Genomic DNA, 20,867 nt, shown 5'->3' on the forward strand with positions numbered 1-20,867 from the left:
GCGAAGTGGGCAAGGCCAGTGATGGTGGGCACGGCCTGTCAGGGGGGGTCTGTGGCATCCGCGTCCATCGGGGATCAGCAGGGCGAGCCTGTCAAATGGGCGGGGTCAGGAGGTGGACCTGGTGGTCTGCGAGGCTGGCGAGGTCATGGTCAGTAAGGTGGGTGAGGGCGGGCGAGGTGGCAGGCCCGTTAACCCTGGGCTGTGACACCTCCCGCCCCTCCCCACGCCTGCTCCAGGCGGCCAGGACCAATCTCGGGTCCTGGGGCCCGAGCTCAGCGGCTATGAACTGGAAGGGCTGGAACCCGGGACCCCGTACCGCGTGTGGCTGAGTGTCTTGTGGCCTTCTGGGGAAGGGCCCCCCACGGAGGTGACGGCGTATACGGGTGAGCTCAGAGGGCCCATCCTTCCCCCGGGGTGCTCACTTCCCCACCGATGACTCCCCTGCTTTTCTGCACCCCGTGACCTTGGGTGACTTCCCCTGTAGCCCCCCTACCACTCCTGGTGCTGGGGTGACCCCAGCATGACCTCCCGTGTCACCTCCTTCACTGGCGTGAGCCTGCCCCGGGGCCCCCTTAGGCCTCGGCTCTCTGGGCTCTCGGGACACAGACTCTGAGCCTGGCCCTCGCTTCCTCCCCTAGAGGCACCCCGTGTCCCCGGCACTGAGCTGCGTGTGGTGGACACTTCAGTCGACTCGGTGACTCTGGCCTGGAGCCCAGTGCCTGGAGTATCCAGCTACATCCTATCGTGGAGGCCACTTGAGGGCCGAGGTGAGGGGAGGCCAGGGCCTGGGGGGTGGCAGGGAGCCCCACGGGGGAGCTGCTGTTGAGCCGAGTGCTGTCCTCTGCAGAAGCGCCCGGGGCCTCAGAGACGCTGCCCAGCCTCTCGAGCTCCCAGCGGGTGACGGGCCTGGAGCCTGGCGTGTCCTACGTCTTCTCCCTGACTCCCGTCCAGGAGGGTGTGCAGGGTGCTCCGGCCGTGGTCACACAGAGCCCAGGTATGGCGGCCCCGTGGGAGGGGCCTGAGGGGGGAGCCAGAGCACCCACCTCCTCAGTAACTCGGCCCCTCCCGCAGCGTGTCCCCGGGGCCTGATGGACGTGGTGTTCCTGGTGCACACCACGCGGGACAGCGCCCCTCGTGCAGCGGCCGTGAAGGCAGCCCTGGGCCGTCTGGTGTCTGCACTTGGGCCTCTCGGGCCACAGGCGGTCCAGGTTTGGCCCCAGAGGCAGTCGGACCCCTGCCCGTCCCGCTGCCCCCCACCCGGGTTCCGCACCAGCCGCCCGCTCCCCACCTACCGCGGGCCCGGGGCTCCTCCCAGCCCTGCCCCAGGCTCCAGACCGACCTGCTGCTCGGCTCCCCCTCCTGCCATCACTGCTGCCCCTACTGGTTCAGGTTTTAGTCTGCCCCTCGGACTCTGGGTCCCCCATCCCTGCCTTGTCATCCCGTCCAGGCTCTGTGTCCCCTCCCCCAGGTGGGCCTCCTGTCCTACAGCCACCGGGCCTCCCCACTGTTCCCGCTGAACAGCTCCCATGACCTCGGCATCATCCTGCAGAAGATCCGCGACATCCCCTACCTGGACCCCAGTGGGAACAACCTGGGTAGGGGCTGCAGCGGACGGGGTTCGTGCGCTCCCCGTTGGGGAAGCTCGGTGCCCTGGGCTCTGACGTGTCCGTTCTCCAGGCACAGCCGTGGCCACGGCCCAGAGATACCTGTTGGCCCCAGATGCTCCCGGGCGCCGCGGGCAGGCGCCAGGGGTGATGGTTCTGTTAGTGGACGAGCCCTTGAGAGGTGACATCTCCAACCCCATCCGTGAGGCCCAGGCCGCTGGTGAGGTGCAGGGCTGCTGGGAAGGGCGCCTGGTGGGGGCGCTGGCCCCGCGGGGTGTCATGCAGGCTGTGGACCCTCCTTAGGGCTCCAAGTGATGGCCTTGGGCCTGGCGGGGGCTGACCTGGAACAGCTGCGTCGCTTGATGCCAGGCACGGGCCCTGTGCAGACCTTCTTCGCTGCGGACGACGGGCCCGCCTTGGACCGGGCGGTCAGCGGTCTGGCGGCAGCCCTGTGCCAGGCAGCCTCTGCCGCGCAGGTTTGGAAGGGCCTCTGGGGGGCCGGGGCGTGGAGAAGAGGGGGTCTGGCGGCTCTTGGTAGCACTGCCTGGCCTTAAGGAGACCCTGTGTCCACAGCCACAGCCCTGCTCGGTGCGCTGTCCGAAGGTCAGTGTCCGGGGTTGAGAGGGGGCGAGGGCCATGCCTGTCGCTGGCCACTCTGACCCTTGTCCACCGTGTCTTTCCCCAGGGCCAGAAGGGGGAATCCGGAGAGATGGTGAGCAGCCTGGTCGGGGAGCGTGGCTGGGGGCAGTGGGGCAGGGGAGGGAGGCAGCCCAGGTCTCACTGGCCACCCTTTCTAGGGTCTGAGAGGACGAGACGGTCCCCCCGGCCCCCCCGGCCTTCCGGTGAGTGCCCCCCATGCGGGTCCCTGGTGCCCAGGCCGGGCAGCCTGCTCACTGCTCTCTCCCGCAGGGCAGGGTCGGCGCTCCTGGCCCCCAGGGGCCCCCTGGGAGTTCCCTCGCGAAGGGCGATAGGGTGAGTGTGGCCCCGCTGAGCTCCCCACGTGCCTTGGGGGAAGAGGGACAGAGAGCAAGCGGTTAGAACCACAGGTTAGAACCTGGGAGCCTAGCTGGATCCGAGTGCGGCCCTTCTGTACAGTTCGGACCAGATTTTGGGGGGGGGGGGTCTGAAGCAGGGGGCGTGGAGACCGGGGGAAGCTCTAAGTTGCAGCGGCAGGAAGACCCACTGCCAGGCCCCTACCCTGGGCTTGGGGCCCGCTCCGCCAGCTCGGAGGGGCGGCCTCTCTCCCCGGCCCCACCCCACAGCACGCACCGTGGGCCTGCAGGGCGAGGAGGCGGGTAAAGAACAGTCTGGGCTCCCCCAGGGGCCCTGAGGGAGGGTCCCTCCCAGCCCTGACCTCTTTGCCTCCTTAGGGCTCCCCTGGGGTGGATGGGGATCCAGGCAGCCCTGGCCTCCCCGGGACTCCTGGAACGCCTGGCCCAAAGGTGAGTGAGCCTTGCCCTTGCGGGGCGCATGGCGGGGCGCATGGCGGGGTGGGGATGATGTCCTGACTCTGGCCTCGTTTACAGGGCTCCCCAGGAGGGTCCGGCCCTCGTGGAGATCCGGTGAGCTGTGGTCCCTTCTCTGCTCTCCCAGCATCTTCCCAGGGCTCTTTCTGCAGCGCGGGGACCAGGGGCGGTGGGTGGGGGTGGCCCGTGGGGGCCCACCCGGGACTCACCTGAGATCAAGCATCACCCTTTGCCCCGTTTTGTCCTCAGGGAGAGCGAGGACCTCGAGGCCCAAAGGGGGAGCCGGTAAGTGGAAGGGGAGGAGGTGGGTTCCCTAAGGCACCATGAGGAGTAGCGGGGGCACCTCCAGGGGCTCCCCCCCCCCCCCGCTGCAAGGCTCCTGTGCCCAGAATTGCACCCAGGAGTCTGCCGCACTCTCTGTCCCTGCAGGGGGAGCCCGGCCGAGTGGCGGGGGGAGATGGCCCAGGCCTTCCTGGGCCTCCGGTGAGTTCTAGGGCGGGAGGGGCAGTGAGGGGCGGTGGGGCGGGGGCACGGGAGGCAGGAGGGTAGGTCTGTGGGGTGTGCTTTATACGCTGTCTTCTCCATCAGGGCCCTCCTGGACCTCGGGGCCCATTGGGGGACCCAGGACCCCGGGGTCCCCCAGGACTTCCTGGAGCAGCTGTGAAGGTGACAGCATGACCCCCATGGCCTCATGACTTCCATGTGACCCAGCGACCCGGTGACGCCCTTTGAACCCGCCGGGTCGTTCTGAGCCCAGAGAACCCTTGACTCCCCGCCATGACTCCTCAGTTGCCCCATGACCTTCGTCATCCAGTTGGGCCCCGTGACCCTCCTTCCTCCTGCGTGTTGGGGCGTGGAGGTGTGGCCCAGGGTCACGAGGTCACGACTTGTCTTCCAGGGTGACAAAGGCGACCGTGGGGAGCGGGTAAGCGAGGGACAAGGTGGGCAGGGGTGGCTTGGAGCCTGGGTCCCCGTGACCGTCCCCTGACCCGCTGTTCTCGCCAGGGCCCCCCTGGACCAGGCGAGGGCGGCGCTGCTGCGGGGGACCCCGGGCTGCCGGTAAGGCCGGGGCCACGCTCATGGTGTGGGCAGAGGGGCTGGGGGCGCGGCTGGAGCAGGGGTGGGTGCTGGGGCTCACAGTTTGGGGCTCACATTTATACTCCCCTCCTCCTAGGGTCTTCCTGGGAGCCCCGGACTCCAAGGCCCCGCGGGCACCCCCGGGGAGAAAGGAGAGAAGGTAGGACCCGGACCTCCGGGCGCCCCGGCTGGGGCAGGGCCTGGGGGCTGGGACCAGGTCGTCGACCCCCCTGTTTCTCCTTCAGGGGGACTGTGAGGATGGAGCCCCAGGCCTCCCAGGACCACCTGGGCTCCCGGGGGAGCCGGTGAGTGTGGGACATGGCCCCAGCCCTGACCCTCCGCCACCAACCCCTGCTCCTCCCTTGGCCCCAGCCTAACCCTCTGAACCCCTTCCAGGGCCTGCGGGGACTTCCTGGAGACATCGGCCCCCGAGTAAGTGCCATTTTAGGAGCGGTCTGGCGTGAGGCTGACCCTCGGGGACCCCTATAGGACCGGTGTGTGTGTGTGTGTGTGTGTGTGTGAGGATTGTGGTTTCAGAGTCCAGATGGGCGGAGTTTGACAATCAAGGCCCCTCCCCTGTCTCTCCTCAGGGTGACCGGGGGCTGCCAGGGGCTGTGGGTGAGACTGGAGAGAAGGTAAGTGCAGCCCGGGGGGCGCTCAGGAGCCTGGGGGGGGGGGTGGTGTGTGTCTGGGCCAGACTCCGCTCTGACCCATTCTGTTCCGTCAGGGCCAACGTGGACCCCCTGGCCCAGTGGGACCCCAGGTGAGCCACTGGCCTCCATGCTAGTGCCCAGTGACCTGGGCTCTGGCCCCTCCTGGTCTGACTTCTCGCCCTTGAGCCACCGCCCTGCCCCCTGACACCTCCTCACGTGCTGAGGCAGGGACTGGCCCTCAACCCCAGGGACCTGCTTTTAGCTCTGACCTTGACTTCCAGCGACCTGGCCGAGTTTGACCCCTGCAGACCTAAAGCCTGGTCTGACCCGACCCCTCCAGCCCCGCCCCCACCTCTAGCCCTGGTTTGCCATTTGCCACAACTGCCCATCCCCACCCCCCGACCAGCGTTTCTCCTCCTCGTCCCCAGGGGCTGCCCGGAGTCGCGGGGCACCCGGGCGCGGAGGGCCCTGAGGTGAGGGGGATGTGGTGGGAGCGGCGGTGGGGCTCACGGGTCCCCCCTCCCTGGGCTCACGCAGTCTCCACGCGCAGGGGCCACCAGGACCCACTGGCCGCCGAGGAGAGAAGGTGGGTCGTGGCTGGGGGCTGTGTCCCACCCCCGGCCCCCGTCGCAGGCACCGGGCAGCGAGCCACTGGGGCCTTGGGTTCCTCGGTGGGTCTGTGCCATCTCTGCCTCTGTCCCTTCTCCGCAGGGGGAGCCCGGCCGCCCGGGGGACCCTGCCTCGGTGAGTGAGGGGGGTCCGAGCACAGGGAAGGCCCTCGAGCAGGAGGCTGACCTGCCAGCCAGGGACCCGGGACCCCGGGACCCCGAGGAGGCTCAGGCTGAGGCTGACTCTCGTGCTATGACATGCCTCCGACCCTTGGCTGTGACCCCGTGACCCCGTGACCGCCATGCAGGTCATGAACTCCCAGCAGGGACTCTGTGAGCTCGGGCAGATGAGCTCCGGGGGCCCGGCCGGGACCCCATCCCCACGCAGGGCCACGGTTCTGCGGGGCCCCGGGCCAGCAAGCTGTTTGTCCTGTTTGTTTGCAGGGACCTGCTGGCGGGGGAGTCAAAGGAGAGAAGGTGGGTCTGGGGAAAGCGAGGGAGGCTGTCACAGGACAGAGATCCAGGTCACAGGGCAGAGGTCAAGGTCACAGGACAGAGGTCAAGGTCACAGGGGAGACCCCGAGGCCGTGAGGCTGGGGCGTGATTGCTGGTGTCTCTGGCCCTCCAGGGAGAAGTGGGGCCCAGAGGAGCCGCGGGAGCCAAAGGGGAGCCGGTGAGTGAGGGCGTGCTGGGGGGAGGAGGAGGTGAAGGCTCCCCGACCCCGACTTCTCATTCTCCCACCCCCAGGGCCCTCCTGGCTTGGCTCTTCCTGGAGACCCAGGCCCCAAGGGCGACCCCGGGAGCCGGGTGAGTCACTGTGGGGAAGGGGGTCAGAGGATGGGGGTGTCTGGGAGACCGGCTAAGTCCTTGCCCCCCATGCCCCACAGGGTCCCATCGGCCTCACTGGCAGAGCTGGAGCCCCGGTGAGTGCCTGACCCTGGGCGAGGCCGGGGCGTTGGGTTCCCCTCTCCTCTTGGGCGGGCCGCCACACGCAGCCCCGTTCTCGCCTCCTCCTCAGGGGGACTCGGGGCTTCCTGGAGAGAAGGGCGACCCTGGGCGTCCCGGCCCCCCAGGACCTGTTGGCCTCCGAGGAAGAGACGTAAGGGGGCTGTGGGGAGTCCCGGAATGGGGAGTCCCGGAATGGGGTGTCCCGGGATGGGGAGTCCCGGGATGGGGAGTCTCGGAATGGGGAGTCCCGGAATGGGGTGTCCCGGGATGGGGTGTCCCGGGATGGGGAGTCCCGGAATGGGGAGTCCCGGAATGGGGTGTCCCGGGATGGGGTGTCCCGGGATGGGGAGTCCCGGAATGGGGAGTCCCGGAATGGGGTGTCCCGGGATGGGGTGTCCCGGGATGGGGAGTCCCGGGATGGGGAGTCCCGGGATGGGGTGTCCCGGGATGGGGAGTCCCGGGATGGGGTGTCCCGGGATGGGGAGTCCCGGGATGGGGTGTCCCGGGATGGGGTGTCCCGGGATGGGGAGTCCCGGGATGGGGAGTCCCGGAATGGGGAGTCCCGGGATGGGGAGTCCCGGAATGGGGTGTCCCGGCATCTCGGGGTCTCGGGACCTGGCTGACTCTCATGTCTCACAGGGCGAAGTTGGAGAGAAAGGTGACGAGGGCCCCCCGGTGAGACTCCCTGCCCTGCGGGTTCTTACCCTTTACCCTTGAACTGTGACCCCTGGGCTGGGACCTCCCCCAGGTCATCAGTCCACCCCCCTCCCCCCAAACCTGGCCGGAGTGCCCAGTGCTCAGGCCCCGAGCCAGTCTGAGCCTCGCTCACCCCCCATGCGGCTTTCTCTCCCTCCAGGGGGACCCAGGTTTGCCGGGGAAAGCTGGCGAGCGTGGCCTGCGGGTGAGGCGTGGCGGGGAGCAGCGGGCGAGGGGAGGCCTCTGGGAGGGCGCGGCGGCGGGAGCCACTGGGGAGAGAGGGGGACCCTGCGGGAGGCATGCAGCGACGGGAAACCCTGGCATGGCTTTTGGGGTGATGGGGAACCTGGGACAGTATAGGGGGTCAGGGGGGCCCTGCAAAATGCCGGGAGGCTTTGGCTCCGACCAGCTGTCCTCCCCAGGGACCACCGGGAGCTCGGGGGCCTGTGGGTGAGAAGGGAGACCAGGGAGATCCCGGAGAGGACGGACGGAACGTGAGTCCTCACCTCTGACCCCTGACCCCTGACCTCAGCTTCCACCCTCAACCATCCAGTTCCCAACCCCTGATCCTGCCACCCCAACCCTGAAATGCTGCCCCCTCACAAGCCTCATTTCCTGCGACCCCCTTGTCACAACCCCTAAAGGCCACCAGGACCCCCTGAGTCCTTGGGGTGCTCCCCAAGCTCCCCGAAACCGCTGCGTAAACTCAGTGACCTTGACCTCTGACTTTCTGCAGGGCAGCCCTGGACCCTCTGGGCCCAAAGGGGACCGTGGGGAGCCGGTGAGTCGTACAGTGTTCTGGGCCTGGGGTGGGGGCGGGTGCTGGAGATTTCGTCTCCATCTGGTCAGCGGCCACATAAGGGGGCTGGGGGTCAAGGTGGGGGGCGCTGATGGTCACCTCCAGGCCTGCCCAGCCCTCTGGGGTTGGCATTGGCTGGCTGCGGGGTCTCTGGGAGGGCAAACCTGAGCCAGGTCTGGGGCCTCAGGCTCCGGGGATGACAGCGATTTCCTTTCTCAGGGCCCCCCAGGACCCCCAGGACGGCTGGTAAGGGTTGAGCTAGGTCTGGTCCTCTGTGGTCCCCTCTCCTACTTCTGTTGGCTCCTCGCTGTGTCCCCTCATCCCTTCCACTGACTCCCCCTCCCCCCCAGTGCCCCTCGGTATCTTCATCGACCCACAGCCCTCCGCGGCCCCCTCGGCCCCACCGGCCGCTTCCCTGGTGGAACCCCCCTCACTGTCGTTCCCCCGTAGGTGGACGCGGGGCTCGGAGCCAGAGAGAAGGTATCAGGGTCCGTGGGTGGAGTGAGGCGGGGCACGGGGCCATCCCAGGGCCCCCACAATGCGGCCTCGCGTGCCCGTGGCTCAGGGCTGTGCTGCCAACGGCTTGGCTCTGCCACAGGGAGAGCCCGGGGACCGTGGACAGGAAGGACCTCCAGGACCCAAGGGGGACCCTGGCCCTCCCGGAGCCTCCGGGGAGAGGGTGAGTGGGGCTGGCCCCGGGGGAAGGGGGGGGGCTGGGAAGCGGGCTCTGACTTCTCCTTGCCTCGTCCTCAGGGCGTCGCTGGACTTCGGGGGGCCCCAGGCCCACAGGTGAGTGATGTGCTTGATCCCACACAATTGTTTTTAATAATTGTATTGACTTCAGAGAGGAAGGGAGAGGGAGAGAGAGAGAAACTCCGTGATGAGAGAGAATCATGGACCAGCTGCCTCCTGCACGCCCCCCACTGGGCATCGAGCCGGCAACCCGGGCCTGTGCCCTGAGGGGGCATCGCACCAGCGACCTCTTGGTTCTTGGGTTGATGCCCAACCCCTGAGCCACGCCGGCCAGGCCCTGCGTCCCCGTCTGGCTGTCACCGCTCACTGACCTACTGACCTTGTTCCCTCCAGGGGGACCCGGGTGCTCGCGGCCCCGCAGGAGACAAGGTGAGAGGCGGTGGAGATTTCTGCCCGTGGCTGGGCTCCTCCTGGGAGGCCTCTGACCCCTCGGTTCTCCCCAGGGCGACCGGGGACCCCCTGGCCTGGACGGCCGCAATGGGCTGGACGGGAAGCCGGGAGCCACTGGCCCCCCTGGGCTGCACGTGAGTCGTGGTGGTCCCTGCCCGGCCCCGCCCCTCCCTGCGCCCCTTTGAGCGACCCTGGCCTCACGGGGTCTTCTTGGCGTGGATGTGCTCTGGGCGGGTCTTGTGCGCCTCCTAGGACCTGCCTGGTGGGGTGCTGCTACCCTGCAGGCCGTGCATCCATAGGAACCGGGGTCCCTGACCCCATGACCCCTGTGGGCTCCCTGACTGTGGGTCTCTCCTCAGGGTGCTCCGGGCAAAGCTGGGGACCCGGGGAGAGACGTAAGTAAGGGGAGGACTCAAGCGCGGGGCGGGGTTCAGCCATCATCAGAGTCCGGTGTCCGTCTGGGGGGAGGGAGGTGGTTGAGTCCTGTCCTCAGGGGGGTCCAGTCCCCGGCAGGTGTTAGCCGAGCCCCACCTTCTGGCCTCTGCCCTGGGGTCCCTTCCCCCATGGGAGTTCCAGCCATGGGCCATGGGTCTCTTCCTCAAGGGATCTCAATGGCACTCCCAGTTCCGAGGGTCTCTACACTGGAGAGCATCTTTTTTTTAAATATGTATTTATTGATTTCAGAGAGGAAGGGAGAGGGAGAGAGAGAAACATCAACGATGAGAGAGAATCGTGGACTGGCTGCCTCCTGCACGGCCCCCCACTGGGGATGGAGCCTGCAACCCAGGCATATGCCCTTGACCGGGAATCAAACCGTGACCTCCTGGTCACAGGTCAGCGCTCAATCACTGAGGTCACAGGTCACGCTCAGCCCCGGCCGGGCTGAAGGAGATCCTAATGGGGTCCTCCCGGCCCATGGGCGGCCCAGGGATTCTCTGTGTCCCCTCAATCCTAGCAAAGGCTTTTTCCAGGGGCTTCCGGGCCTCCGAGGAGAACAGGGACCTCCCGGCCCCCCCGGCCCCCCTGGAGCACTGGTGAGTCTTGGTTTCCTGGTGCCCTTCTGCCCCCCGACCGCCCGCACCCCAGCTCTGACTTCCGGCCAATGGTCTCTTCCCACAGGGAAAGCCGGGCGAGGACGGCAAGCCAGGCCTGAATGGGAAAAACGTGAGTGTCAGGGCGGACGGCGAACCTGCCGAGGAACACGTGCACACAGACACGGAGTGCACACACACAGACCACCTGCACATGCATACAGCCCGGGGTGCACAAACGGAGTGCACACGCAGACCACCTGCACATGCACACAGCCCGGGGTGCAGACACACAGACCACCTGCACATGCACACAGCCCGGGGTGCAGACACGGAGTGCACACACACAGACCACCTGCACATGCACACAGCCCGGGGTGCAGACATGGAGTGCACACACACAGACCACCTGCACATGCACACAGCCTGGGGTGCAGACACGGAGTGCACACACACACAGACCACCTGCACATGCACACAGCCTGGGGTGCAGACACGGAGTGCACACACACAGACCACCTGCACATGCACACACAGCCCAGGACACGCAGACCACCTGCACATGCACACACAGCCCAGGACACGCAGACCACCTGCACATGCACACACAACCCAGGACACGCAGACCACCTGCACATGTACACACAGCACAGGACATGCAGACCACCTGTATATGCACACATACAGGACACGCAGACCACCTGCACATGCACACAGCCCGGGGTGCAGACACAGAGGCATACACGCAGACACGCTGAGATGGGCAGACATGCCCCGTGTGTGCACACAGCGGCTGCAGCGAGCTCAGTGGGTGCACTGGTGTGCTCAGGTGGGCTGACACACCCACACCCACAGACACGGACTAGGAGCCACAGACACAGGCTGAGTGAGCAGACACGGGGGAGGCCACACGCAGGGACCCGTGGAAACACGTCACACAGACATCTCCACACATCCTCAGACATGTGCTAAGACACAGGCCCAGGGCCGCATGTGGACCGTGTTGGGACTTGGCAAGACACCCGTCCAAGGCTCTGACAGGTACACGTTCTGGGACATATGGACACGTGCATGTGTATCCACAGTCGCTCACACACACACATACATGTGCCACGCAGACTGAGATGATGCACATAAGAGTTGCAGACAAGTCACACAGACACTTCTCAAGCCCCAGGCACGTACAGACACGTGTTCATCCAGTGCATGCGGCATAAGCCCCGCCCACACGCACCTACCCCGTGTCGCCCACGGGACACGCAGACCCACGCACACGTGCTGACACACAGACCCAGGATATGTGCAGGCGGGGGTTATGTGTAGGAGGCCGTGTGTCGTTAAGGGGGGAGCCAGCAGACCTGCACAGGCCCCCCGCTGGCGTGCAGCCGCTCACACGGACAGTCACAGGCCACAGGCCACAGGCCGCAGGCGACGCTCCGAGCCCACGGGGCGGGAGCTGTGGCGCCGAGGGCCACCTGACAGCTGCCCAGACAGGGTCAGACGCGGGGGAATGTTGGGGCTGACGTGCGTCCTCTGTCCACAGGGAGAAGCGGGGGACCCCGGAGAAGACGGACGGAAGGTAAGAAGCCCCGCCCCTGGGTTTCGCTCGGCCCCGGAGCCGCCTGTGGCTGCAGCGCCCTTATCTTCCTTCCACAGGGGGAGAAGGGAGACTCGGGCGCCCCGGGGAGAGAAGTGAGTGCGAGTCTTCTGCAACCTCTGACCCTGACCCATGACCCTGACCCATGACCCTGATGCCGACCCTGACGCTGGGATATGGCTCCAGTCTTTCTGGGACCTCGGGGCCTGATGCCGGCTGCCTCCTCCACAGGGTCACGAGGGCCCCAAGGGTGACCGCGGAGCCCCCGGCAGCCCTGGCCTCCCCGGGCCCCCGGGCCTCCCCGGACAGGTGGGCCCTCCCGGCCAGGTGAGTGTTCAGGGTCAACGTAGGACTTGGGAGCAACAGCGGCCGTTGGGTCTCCACCAGACCCCCTCCCAGGGCGCCCCGGTCCTGTGTGACCCCCCGGTGTTCTGTCCTATCTCAGGGTTTCCCTGGCGTCCCAGGAAGTCCGGGCCCCAAGGTGAGCGGCACGAGCCGGGTAGGAGGGCGGTGAGGGCTGCCAGGGCTGGGCACCCCCACCTGATGGTTCTTCGTGCTCAGGGTGACCGGGGAGATGCCGGATCCAAAGGCGAGCAGGTGAGGTCCCCCCTTCCCTGCCCGGGTGGCCACAGCCCCCACACATGCGCACGCGCCCCCACGCGGGCCCAGCAGCCTGTCTCTTCTGTGCCAGGGCCTCCCTGGAGAGCGCGGCCTGAGAGGAGAGCCCGGGAGCGGGCCGGTGAGTGGCGGGGCCTCCCTGTCGCCCCTGCGCGAGGTCCCACACGGTCCGTCCTGCTTGCTCGGCCGCCTGCCCCGCTGGGGTTGCTGTAGCCTCCCCAGGGTACCTGGGGACACGCCAGGCGGGGCTTCCCGGGGCCTGCGCTCTCCCCCCGGGGCTGAGGACCCTGGTGAAAGGCCAGGAGCGGGGGGGGGGGGGGGGGGGGCAGGGCTGTCCCCTGCAGACAGCCCCTCATCCGGCCTGTGTTTCCAGAATGTGGAGCGGCTGCTGGAAAACATTGGCATCAAGGTAGGTGGTTTGGGGTCTGGGTGTGGGCACTGGGGGGTGGGGGGGGCATGGGCCAAGTATGCCCACGGGGCGGGCCGTGGCCCGGCTGCAGCAGCTGCAGCAACGGCCCTGCCCCTCTGCCCTCCCTGTCTCAGACCTCAGCCCTGCGGGAGATGGTGGAGACCTGGCAGGGGGGCTCCAGCGGCTTCCAGCCCGTGCCGGAGCGGCGCGGCCCCAAGGGGGACCCGGGCGAGCCAGGCCCCCCAGGCAAGCAGGTGCGTGCGGACTGCTCATTGGGCGCCCGGTGGGGGGCAGGGTCGCACGGCCACCAGCACCCACTCTTCTCTCTGCCAGGGCCCCATCGGCTTCTCCGGAGACCGCGGGCCGAAGGGAGACCGTGGAGACCCCGGCCCTCAGGGGCCACCCGGCCTGGCCCTTGGGGAGAGGGGTGCCCCGGGACCTCCTGGCCTGGCCGGGGAGCCTGGGAAGCCTGGCATTCCTGGGCTCCCGGGCTCGGCTGGGAGTGCGGGAGAGGCAGGAAGGCCAGGAGAACGGGTGAGCCTGGGGGATGCCGGGAGCCAGGGAAAGGGGGTCAGGAGCTGGACTCCCCACAAACAAACCCCACCCCACCATGTGCACTTTAGGGAGAACGGGGAGAGAAAGGAGAACGCGGAGAAGAGGTGAGCTGGGGTGGGCCTCCGGGCGGGGTGGCCTAGAGGCCTCGCGAGGCAGCCACCCACTCTCTTTCCTGCAGGGCAGAGCCGGCCCCCCGGGCCTCCCCGGACCCCCTGGACCGCCCGGCGACAAGGTGAGCGCCCCCGCCCTGCCCTAGGCCTGCGACTGCTGTCGCTGGGAAGCCACCGTTGTGTAGGCCCAGACACTCCGTGTGGTGTCTCTGACCCCATGACCTCTGGCCCCTGTGACCTGGGATGACCCCTCCATGCCTCCGTGACAGACGCATCCTCCCCTCTGACCTTGTGTCGTAGGTGGACGGGGACAAGCCAGGTCCCGGGCCCTCTGGGGAACAAGGACCCCCCGGACTCAAGGGCGCGAAGGTTGGTGTGTGGGGTCAGCCTGGGGCCCCCCTCCTGCCCGGGCGCCAGGGCCTGGCCTGACTTGTCGTCCTCACAGGGGGAGCCGGGCAGTGACGGCGACCGAGGCCCCAAAGGAGACAGGGTGAGACCCCCCTCCCCCCTCCTCTGCGGGGCCTGCTGAGCTGGGTGTGCGGGCACGGGCACGGGCAGGGACGGGCACGGGCACGGGCAGGGACGGGTCTCAGCGAGCTCCTCATCTGCAGGGGGCGCCGGGCATCAAGGGCGAGCAGGGGGAGCCTGGACAGAGGGGCCAAGGCGGCCTCCCGGTGAGTCCTGCCGCAGCGCCTGCACCAGTGTCTGCAGCGCCTGGGACCGTCGGCGGGGGGGGGGGGGGGGGAGGCCTGGGGGGGGCAGGGGAGGGACAGCGTGGCCTGAAACCCCTTCTCTGCAGGGTCTGCCGGGAGAGCGCGGTGTGGCTGGGCCCGAAGGGAAGCCGGTGAGTGGAGGCAGGAAGAGCTGGGCCAGGTGCTGCTGGCTGCTGGGGTGCCTGCTCCCGGGCTCAGTGTGGGGGGGCGGGGGGGTGTCTGTGTGCCTGGGTGTGGGTGTGAGTGCGGGTGCAGGATATGTGTGTGTGTGGCGGGGGGTCGTGTGTGCACGTGCACCCACAGGCCCGTATGTGCTATCCATGAGGGGCAGCCCGTGGGCCTGGGGTGACCTGTGCTGGGGGGTGGAGGCGTGGCAGTGCCCCAGTGAGGCCTGGATCGAGGCTCAGCAGCCCCCTTCTCTCTCCAGGGACTGCAAGGTCCCAGGGGGGCCCCTGGCCCAGCGGTGAGTACCCAGAATCCTCCCCCTCCCGCCCCCTCCTGCCCAGCCCCCACAGTGGGCAGCACCGCCTCACCGGACCCTCTCTCCACCAGGGTGGCCACGGAGACCCTGGACCCCCCGGGGCCCCGGTGAGTGACAGGCGGCTCTGCCCAGTGCGGGTGGGACAGGGGTCAGGCCCCACGGAGGAGCCAGACCTTGTCTCTGTTCATCCCTGAGCCCCGGTGGGTAGCTCTGACCCCTGACCTCTGCCCTCAACACTCCTCTCTAGGGTCTCGCTGGCCCCGCGGGACCGCAGGGACCGTCCGGCCTGAAGGTGAGCGGGGGGAGGGGGCGGGTGTGGCTGGGAGGGGGCTCCTCCCGCCGTGCCAGCGCGGGGTAATGCCTGCACCCCCCTGGGCTGCCCTGCCCGCGTGAGGCTGGGCCCCAGGCTGCACCCCCCTGGCTGCTGTGGGCGGGGCTGCGGAGTGCCTGTCCGGCTCATGTCTGTCTTCGCAGGGGGAGCCGGGAGAGACGGGACCTCCAGGACGGGTGAGTGGCCAGGCCGTGGCCGGAGTCACAGGGAGGGGCGGGTGGGCGCGTGCTGACTTCTCTCCCCCAGGGCCTGCCTGGACCTCCTGGACCCGTGGGCCTCCCCGGGCCCCCCGGCGCCTCCGGCCTGGTGGTGAGTGAGTCCCCCGGCCCCGAAGGTCCCCGTCCCTGCCCCTGCTCCTGCTCCTGCGTCCCCCTCACGTGCGACTTCTCTCCCTCAGGGTCCCCAGGGGTCGCCGGGTTTGCCTGGACAAGTGGTGAGTCCTGAGGTCAGGGCTGGGTTCCGGGTCGGGAGGCAGCGGGCAGGCCCCTGACAGAGCCCTTCCGCCCAGGGGGAGACAGGGAAGCCGGGAGCCCCCGGTCGTGATGGTGCGGGCGGCAAAGACGGAGACCGAGGAGCCCCGGGCGTGCCGGTGTGTGTTCTGAGGGCGGCTCCCTGCAGGCCTGTGACAGGGCTCCTAGGGGAGGGGAGGAGGGGGAGGGGGGAGAGGAGGAGGGGGAGGAGGGAGAGGAGGAGGGAGGGGAGGAGGGAGAGGAGGAGGGAGGGGAGGAGGGAAAAAGGGGGAAGCAGGGCAGGAGGAGGAAGGGGAGGAGGCCGGAGGAGGAGGGAGGGGGGAGGGGGAGGGGAGGAAGAAGGGGATGAGGAGGGAGGAGAGGGGAGGAGGGGGAGGAGGAGGGAAGGAGAGGAGGGGGAGGAGGAGGGGGGAGGGGGAGAGGAGGAAGGGGGGAGGAGGAGGGAGGAGAGGGGAGGAGGGGGAGGAGGAGGGAAAAAGGGGAAGCAGGGCAGGAGGAGGAAGGGGAGGAGGCCAGAGGAGGGGGGGAGGGGGAGGGGAGGGAGAGGGGGGGAGGGGAGGCACTGAGCCCCTCACTGTTCTGCCACAGGGGTCGCCAGGCCTGCCTGGCCCTGTCGGACCTAAAGGAGAGCCTGGACCCATGGGGACCCCTGGACAGGTGACCTTTGCCCCCCAGCTTGGTTTGCCCGGCCCGCCCAGGGCAGAGTGTGGGGGCGGCGCAGGAGGTGTGGGAGCTTACTGGCATCCCCACAGGCGGTGGTCGGGCCCCCCGGAGCGAAGGGAGAGCCGGTGAGTGTGGGGGCGCCCGGGAAGTGGGGCGCAGGGGTGCCCGGGATCCCCACTGAGCCCTCTGCCCGCAGGGAGCCCCTGGAAGCCTTGCCCGAGACCTGGTGGGAGAGCCGGTGAGTGTGGCGCCTCGGCCCGCAGTCTCGTGCCCTCTGACCCCAGCTCCCATAGCAGGCCCACCTTTGACCTGCCGCCTCCTCCCGTCTCTGCAGGGAGCCAAAGGGGACCGTGGACTGCCCGGGCCGCGGGGAGAGAAGGTGAGGGCCGGGCCCGGGCTGAGCGCTGGGCAGGGGAAGGCGGGGGCCAGACCCTCACCCCCTCTCTGTGCAGGGAGAAGCCGGCCGAGCGGGGGAGCCCGGAGACCCTGGGGAAGATGTGAGTGTGGTCCGGCGCCCAGCCCGGTGGAGGAGTTCCATCGCACACACGGGGTGCGCCCTGTCTGAGCCCGCGCCTGGCACGGCCGCGTTCAGTGCCCCGGGCCGCGCGCCCCGGCTCAGCCGCCTCGCTGCCGCCGTGTGTCCAGCCCCAGCCTCGCTCCCGACCCGCCTCCCGGGTCCCGGGGCAGCAGAGTGTGTGCGGCCCCGCCCGCCCCGCCCCGGCTGTGCTTCCCGTGCGAGTCCGTGTCTGTGGACGGGACGTGTCCGACCCCGTGCGTCACGCTCACACTCATGGCCCCCCGTGTCTGTGGTCACACCCGAGCGCCCCTCTGTCTGTGCCCTCGGCGTCCCTGACCCCCTCTGAGCTCCCGCCAGCCAGGCCGTGGTCACACGTCTGCGTTCCCGGTGCCCGCGGTCACATCTGCACTCGGCTCGTGGGCACCCCTTTGGACCGGCCTGAGCCGGGGTGCACGTTCCCCTCAAGCGCTGCTTCCTTTGCCTTTTTCAGGGCTTTAAAGGGGCCCCAGGACTCAAGGGTCAGAAGGTACGTGCGCCCCAAAGTGTCCCCGCTGGGGGTCGCAGCCCTGAGACTCCCTGCGCCTAACCTGTCCCCTTTTCCCTCGAAGGGTGACCCAGGAGTCGGGGTGCAGGGCCCCCCTGGGCCAAGCGGTCCTCCAGGTGCGAAGGTAAGTCGCTGCCCCATCCCCGGGGCGGGGGGGCAGGGGGCCCCGGAGCGGGGAGGCAGAGGGCATTCGGGGGCCAGGCCTGGGGGGCCCTGGGGACCACTCCTCCCTGGCTCTCTGTGTCCAGGGGGACGTGGGCGCCTCGGGCCCCCCCGGCGCTCCTGGCATCGTCGGCTTCCCCGGCCAGACGGGCCCGCGGGGAGAGGCGGGCCAGCCGGGCCCCGGCGGAGAGCGGGTAAGGGCGCTGCCGGGCGGCAGGTGGAGGCGGAGGCTCGGGCCTCTGAGCCCCGTGGCGGGAGGGGGCGGCCCAGGCCTGCGGGCTCCACGTGGTGGGAGGCCGTGGGGGGCGGGGGGACCCCAGTCACCTCTGCTCCACTCACTCACTTTCCGGTAGGGCCTGGCCGGCGCCCCAGGGAGAGAGGGGGCCCCCGGTCCCTCGGGGCCTCCGGGACCACCAGGGCCGGCGGTGAGTAGAGGTGCCCACCCCACGTGTCCCGTCCTGTGGGACGTCTGTCCGCACGGGAGCCGGGGTGGGGCTGCGCCACGCTGGGGGCTGGGGCGCCTCTGAGGGGCCCGGGACCCTCACTCACCTCCCTCTGCCCACAGGGAGCACCCGGGGCCTCTGGACTCAAAGGAGACAAGGTAGGGTGCTGGCTCCCCTGACCCCGTCACCCTCCCCCGACTCGTCCCCCTGACCCCTCCCCCTGACCCCTCCCACCTGGCCCCCTCCCCCCTGACCTCTCCCCCACTGACCCCTCCACCCACTGACCCCTCCCCCCTGACCCCTCCCCCACTGACCCCCTCCACCCCACTGACCCCCTCCACCCCACTGACCCCGTCACTCTCCACCCCACTGACCCCCTCCACCCCACTGACCCCGTCACTCTCCACCCCACTGACCCCCTCCACCCCACTGACCCCGTCACTCTCCACCCCACTGACCCCCTCCACCCCACTGACCTACAGTGATCCCCTGGCCGCCCTTCCCGCGCCCCCCCCCCCCCCCGATCCCTGGCTCTTACCCCTGGTGTCCTGCTGACCTGCAGGGGAACCCTGGAGCGGGGCTGCCCGGGGCGCGTGGAGAGCGCGGGGAGCCGGGAGTCCGGGTACGTACCTGTCCACGGCCACGCCCACTGGACGAGCCACCTGGGACCCCCGTAAGGGTCATCTCGTCTGCGACCCCACGTCTGACTCGATGAATTCAATGTCACCGTCCAGGGAGAAGACGGCCACCCCGGCCAGGAGGGACCCCGAGGCCCTGCGGTGGGTCCCCGGGAAGGCGCGGGGGTGGCCCCATCACTTCTGTGCCCTGGGGACTCAGGGCCCCACAGCCCCAGTCCTCCCTCTGCCCAGGCCCCTCTCTGGGCCTTTGTCCCCTCAATTCCCCAGGCCCCCCTGTCCGTCCCACTCCTGACCTGTCTCCCCACCGCCCCCCTGAGCCACCTAGCTCACAGGCTTCTCTCTCACAGGGCCCCCCAGGCAGCCGGGGGGAGCGTGGGGAGAAGGTAAGGACTTGGGGAAGGCCCCCGAGCGTGCTTGGAGGTGGGGGGTGGCCTTGTAAGTCAGGGCTTGGGGACCCCTCGGTCTGGGGGAGACTCACACTCTTACACCCCATAGGGCGACCCTGGAGCCGCGGGGCTGAAGGGTGACAGGGTGAGTGTGGGCCCGGGGGAGGCGGGGGAGGGACTCGGGGCTCCTGACGCCTCTGACTGTCCCCGTCCACGCAGGGCGACTCGGCTGTAGTTCTGGGGCCGCGGGGTGCCAAGGGGGACATGGTGAGTGGCTGCTCCATGTGCAGACGGGGTCTCCCTGGGGTGCGGGTGGGACTCCCCTGGGGCCAGGGCCAGGAGATCTGAGAGCTCAAACCCTCAGAGGGTGAGCGACCTCCAGCCCCTGACCCTGACCCCTGACCCCTGACCCCTGATCCTGACCCAGGGTGAGCGAGGGCTGCGCGGTGCAGATGGCGAGAAAGGACCTCGGGGAGACACGGGGGTTCCAGGAGAGAAGGTATGGGGAGGAGGGGTGCTCTCTCTGGGGTCAGGAGGGGCTCCTGGGAGGCGGGGAGGGGAGCGGGGGGGAGAATGGGAGGCGGTGCGGCTCTGGGAACAGGGAAGGGCTTCTTGGGGTCAGGGGCACCCCAGGTGGGTTTAGGGGGCCCAGCGGTAAGAGGGTGGGACACGGGCCACTCCATGGGCCGGAAGGGGTGGCGCGGGCGGTGGCGGGGAGCGGCGTGGAGGAGACGCCGGCAGGTTCCAGTCACGCCCCAGCCTCCGCCTGCCGGGTGCTGACTGTCCCCCCCCCCCCCCCGCCCCGGTCACCCCGCAGGGCACCAAGGGGGAGTCCGGTGACAAGGGCTCGGCAGGGTCGCCGGGAGCACGCGGACCCGCGGGACCTCAGGCAAGGCCTCCCCAGCGCAGACCCGGCCCACACGTCACCCACGTGGCCCCCGGTGCCCCCGGGGGGGGGGGAGGGGTTTCCGGGCTCCCTCCCTGCTGGCCACGTGTGTTCCCACGGGATCGGGGTGCAGCTGGGCCCTGACCCCGTCCCTCCGCGGCTGCTTGTGTGGCAGGCAGGCCGCATGGGGGACAGTCACACTCAGGGGCCGCCTCCCTCCCCTCTGTTTCCCCAGGGGGAGCCTGGTGCCGCGGGGATTCCTGGAGACCCGGTAAGGGGCCCCCTGCTCGCGTGGCGACCTTTGACCCTATGACGACCCAGTACTCTACGGTGTCATCAAGCTGCCCGCGGCCCCCACCTTCGCAGTGACGCCTAGGATGGGTCCACCCACGTGGTGACCCCTGTCCCCCGGAATACCCTGCCCTCCCAGTGACTCTGCCCCCAAGGATGCCCCCCCCCCCGCGGTGTCCCTGTGTGTCATATCCAGACGATTCCCTCTGACCCTCCCTGACCCCCCGACTTGGTGTTGCCCTCTCTCCCCAGGGACCCCCAGGAAAGGACGGAGCCCCCGGCATCCGGGGAGAAAAAGGAGAGATGGGCTTTGTGGGTCCCCGGGGCCTCAAGGTGGGAAGGGACTGGGGTTTTGTCCTGGTCAGGAGGCCTGATGTTGGAGGGCGCGGTGCCTGGGGTCAGGGGTCAGGTGTCGGGGTCAGAGGTTGTGGCATCCAGGTTGACGGTGGGGATGGTAGGTCAGGGCTGGCTGGGGCGAGGCCGGCGTGCCTGAGGCCAGTTCGGAGGTGGTGTCAGGGCTCGGGGTCAGAGGGAGAGGCAGCCAGGGGTCCCCTTCCACCTGCTTTCCCCCGCAGGGCGAGCGTGGGGTGAAGGGCGCCTGTGGCCTGGATGGCGAGAAGGGCGATAAGGTAAGCGGTGAGCGGGCGTGGGCGGCGGCAGGGCCCGAGGCCTCGGCTGACCCTCCACTGTCCCCGCAGGGAGAGGCTGGGCCCCCAGGCCGACATGGGCTGGCAGGGCACAAGGGAGACATGGTGAGTGTGGGTGCCCCCGGGACGGGGAGAGAGTGGGGGGAGGGGCCGGGGCCTCGCTCATGACTCACGTCTTCTCTCCACCAGGGGGAGCCGGGGGAGCCGGGCCAGGTGGGGGCCCCTGGCAAGGAGGGCCTGATCGGCCCCAAGGTAGGGGCCTCTCCAGTGGGGAGGGGCAGGGAGGCCGACAGGGTCCCGGGTTCCAGGAGCAGGAAGCTGTGGGGCTGGGACACTGCGGCTGGGGTGGGGCAGGGTCACGGTGGGGTGTAGGATGGAGGG

At 69.2% G+C, this 20,867-nt stretch overlaps 1 protein-coding gene across 1 annotated transcript in view; it reads left to right on the plus strand.

Moving 5' to 3' along the window:
- COL7A1 (collagen type VII alpha 1 chain) overlaps positions 1 to 20,867 on the plus strand; it is a gene marked incomplete at its 5' end in the record, with an annotated part of 31,898 nt that overhangs the window by 7,482 nt on the left and 3,549 nt on the right. Inside the window, 88 exons of the mRNA XM_080672632.1 lie at positions 237 to 383; positions 639 to 767; positions 848 to 994; positions 1,072 to 1,208; positions 1,469 to 1,595; positions 1,678 to 1,824; positions 1,908 to 2,080; positions 2,178 to 2,207; positions 2,290 to 2,316; positions 2,402 to 2,446; positions 2,514 to 2,576; positions 2,975 to 3,046; positions 3,131 to 3,166; positions 3,320 to 3,355; positions 3,500 to 3,553; positions 3,659 to 3,736; positions 3,969 to 3,995; positions 4,076 to 4,129; positions 4,245 to 4,307; positions 4,393 to 4,452; positions 4,544 to 4,579; positions 4,738 to 4,782; positions 4,875 to 4,910; positions 5,229 to 5,273; positions 5,351 to 5,386; positions 5,512 to 5,544; positions 5,853 to 5,885; positions 6,037 to 6,081; positions 6,156 to 6,215; positions 6,296 to 6,331; positions 6,427 to 6,507; positions 6,996 to 7,031; positions 7,213 to 7,257; positions 7,475 to 7,546; positions 7,789 to 7,833; positions 8,071 to 8,097; positions 8,302 to 8,331; positions 8,450 to 8,530; positions 8,605 to 8,640; positions 8,938 to 8,973; positions 9,048 to 9,128; positions 9,354 to 9,389; positions 9,966 to 10,028; positions 10,114 to 10,158; positions 11,569 to 11,604; positions 11,682 to 11,717; positions 11,854 to 11,949; positions 12,068 to 12,103; positions 12,184 to 12,219; positions 12,314 to 12,361; positions 12,614 to 12,649; positions 12,784 to 12,903; positions 12,983 to 13,183; positions 13,273 to 13,308; positions 13,383 to 13,436; positions 13,615 to 13,683; positions 13,760 to 13,804; positions 13,926 to 13,988; positions 14,114 to 14,158; positions 14,455 to 14,490; positions 14,580 to 14,615; positions 14,756 to 14,800; positions 14,983 to 15,015; positions 15,086 to 15,148; positions 15,237 to 15,272; positions 15,348 to 15,428; positions 15,898 to 15,966; positions 16,062 to 16,097; positions 16,169 to 16,210; positions 16,307 to 16,351; positions 16,425 to 16,469; positions 16,980 to 17,015; positions 17,098 to 17,157; positions 17,282 to 17,389; positions 17,549 to 17,620; positions 17,761 to 17,796; positions 18,201 to 18,260; positions 18,373 to 18,417; positions 18,624 to 18,659; positions 18,772 to 18,807; positions 18,882 to 18,929; positions 19,090 to 19,161; positions 19,480 to 19,551; positions 19,784 to 19,819; positions 20,092 to 20,172; positions 20,415 to 20,468; positions 20,538 to 20,591; positions 20,676 to 20,738. Coding sequence (XP_080528758.1) covers positions 237 to 383; positions 639 to 767; positions 848 to 994; positions 1,072 to 1,208; positions 1,469 to 1,595; positions 1,678 to 1,824; positions 1,908 to 2,080; positions 2,178 to 2,207; positions 2,290 to 2,316; positions 2,402 to 2,446; positions 2,514 to 2,576; positions 2,975 to 3,046; positions 3,131 to 3,166; positions 3,320 to 3,355; positions 3,500 to 3,553; positions 3,659 to 3,736; positions 3,969 to 3,995; positions 4,076 to 4,129; positions 4,245 to 4,307; positions 4,393 to 4,452; positions 4,544 to 4,579; positions 4,738 to 4,782; positions 4,875 to 4,910; positions 5,229 to 5,273; positions 5,351 to 5,386; positions 5,512 to 5,544; positions 5,853 to 5,885; positions 6,037 to 6,081; positions 6,156 to 6,215; positions 6,296 to 6,331; positions 6,427 to 6,507; positions 6,996 to 7,031; positions 7,213 to 7,257; positions 7,475 to 7,546; positions 7,789 to 7,833; positions 8,071 to 8,097; positions 8,302 to 8,331; positions 8,450 to 8,530; positions 8,605 to 8,640; positions 8,938 to 8,973; positions 9,048 to 9,128; positions 9,354 to 9,389; positions 9,966 to 10,028; positions 10,114 to 10,158; positions 11,569 to 11,604; positions 11,682 to 11,717; positions 11,854 to 11,949; positions 12,068 to 12,103; positions 12,184 to 12,219; positions 12,314 to 12,361; positions 12,614 to 12,649; positions 12,784 to 12,903; positions 12,983 to 13,183; positions 13,273 to 13,308; positions 13,383 to 13,436; positions 13,615 to 13,683; positions 13,760 to 13,804; positions 13,926 to 13,988; positions 14,114 to 14,158; positions 14,455 to 14,490; positions 14,580 to 14,615; positions 14,756 to 14,800; positions 14,983 to 15,015; positions 15,086 to 15,148; positions 15,237 to 15,272; positions 15,348 to 15,428; positions 15,898 to 15,966; positions 16,062 to 16,097; positions 16,169 to 16,210; positions 16,307 to 16,351; positions 16,425 to 16,469; positions 16,980 to 17,015; positions 17,098 to 17,157; positions 17,282 to 17,389; positions 17,549 to 17,620; positions 17,761 to 17,796; positions 18,201 to 18,260; positions 18,373 to 18,417; positions 18,624 to 18,659; positions 18,772 to 18,807; positions 18,882 to 18,929; positions 19,090 to 19,161; positions 19,480 to 19,551; positions 19,784 to 19,819; positions 20,092 to 20,172; positions 20,415 to 20,468; positions 20,538 to 20,591; positions 20,676 to 20,738 — 5,264 coding nt within the window. The remainder of the gene's footprint in view (positions 1 to 236; positions 384 to 638; positions 768 to 847; positions 995 to 1,071; positions 1,209 to 1,468; positions 1,596 to 1,677; positions 1,825 to 1,907; positions 2,081 to 2,177; positions 2,208 to 2,289; positions 2,317 to 2,401; positions 2,447 to 2,513; positions 2,577 to 2,974; positions 3,047 to 3,130; positions 3,167 to 3,319; positions 3,356 to 3,499; positions 3,554 to 3,658; positions 3,737 to 3,968; positions 3,996 to 4,075; positions 4,130 to 4,244; positions 4,308 to 4,392; positions 4,453 to 4,543; positions 4,580 to 4,737; positions 4,783 to 4,874; positions 4,911 to 5,228; positions 5,274 to 5,350; positions 5,387 to 5,511; positions 5,545 to 5,852; positions 5,886 to 6,036; positions 6,082 to 6,155; positions 6,216 to 6,295; positions 6,332 to 6,426; positions 6,508 to 6,995; positions 7,032 to 7,212; positions 7,258 to 7,474; positions 7,547 to 7,788; positions 7,834 to 8,070; positions 8,098 to 8,301; positions 8,332 to 8,449; positions 8,531 to 8,604; positions 8,641 to 8,937; positions 8,974 to 9,047; positions 9,129 to 9,353; positions 9,390 to 9,965; positions 10,029 to 10,113; positions 10,159 to 11,568; positions 11,605 to 11,681; positions 11,718 to 11,853; positions 11,950 to 12,067; positions 12,104 to 12,183; positions 12,220 to 12,313; positions 12,362 to 12,613; positions 12,650 to 12,783; positions 12,904 to 12,982; positions 13,184 to 13,272; positions 13,309 to 13,382; positions 13,437 to 13,614; positions 13,684 to 13,759; positions 13,805 to 13,925; positions 13,989 to 14,113; positions 14,159 to 14,454; positions 14,491 to 14,579; positions 14,616 to 14,755; positions 14,801 to 14,982; positions 15,016 to 15,085; positions 15,149 to 15,236; positions 15,273 to 15,347; positions 15,429 to 15,897; positions 15,967 to 16,061; positions 16,098 to 16,168; positions 16,211 to 16,306; positions 16,352 to 16,424; positions 16,470 to 16,979; positions 17,016 to 17,097; positions 17,158 to 17,281; positions 17,390 to 17,548; positions 17,621 to 17,760; positions 17,797 to 18,200; positions 18,261 to 18,372; positions 18,418 to 18,623; positions 18,660 to 18,771; positions 18,808 to 18,881; positions 18,930 to 19,089; positions 19,162 to 19,479; positions 19,552 to 19,783; positions 19,820 to 20,091; positions 20,173 to 20,414; positions 20,469 to 20,537; positions 20,592 to 20,675; positions 20,739 to 20,867) is intronic.

This window comes from Plecotus auritus (genome assembly GCF_963455305.1).
Source record: "Plecotus auritus genome assembly, chromosome: 6".
Taxonomy (NCBI): Eukaryota; Metazoa; Chordata; class Mammalia; order Chiroptera; family Vespertilionidae; genus Plecotus; species Plecotus auritus.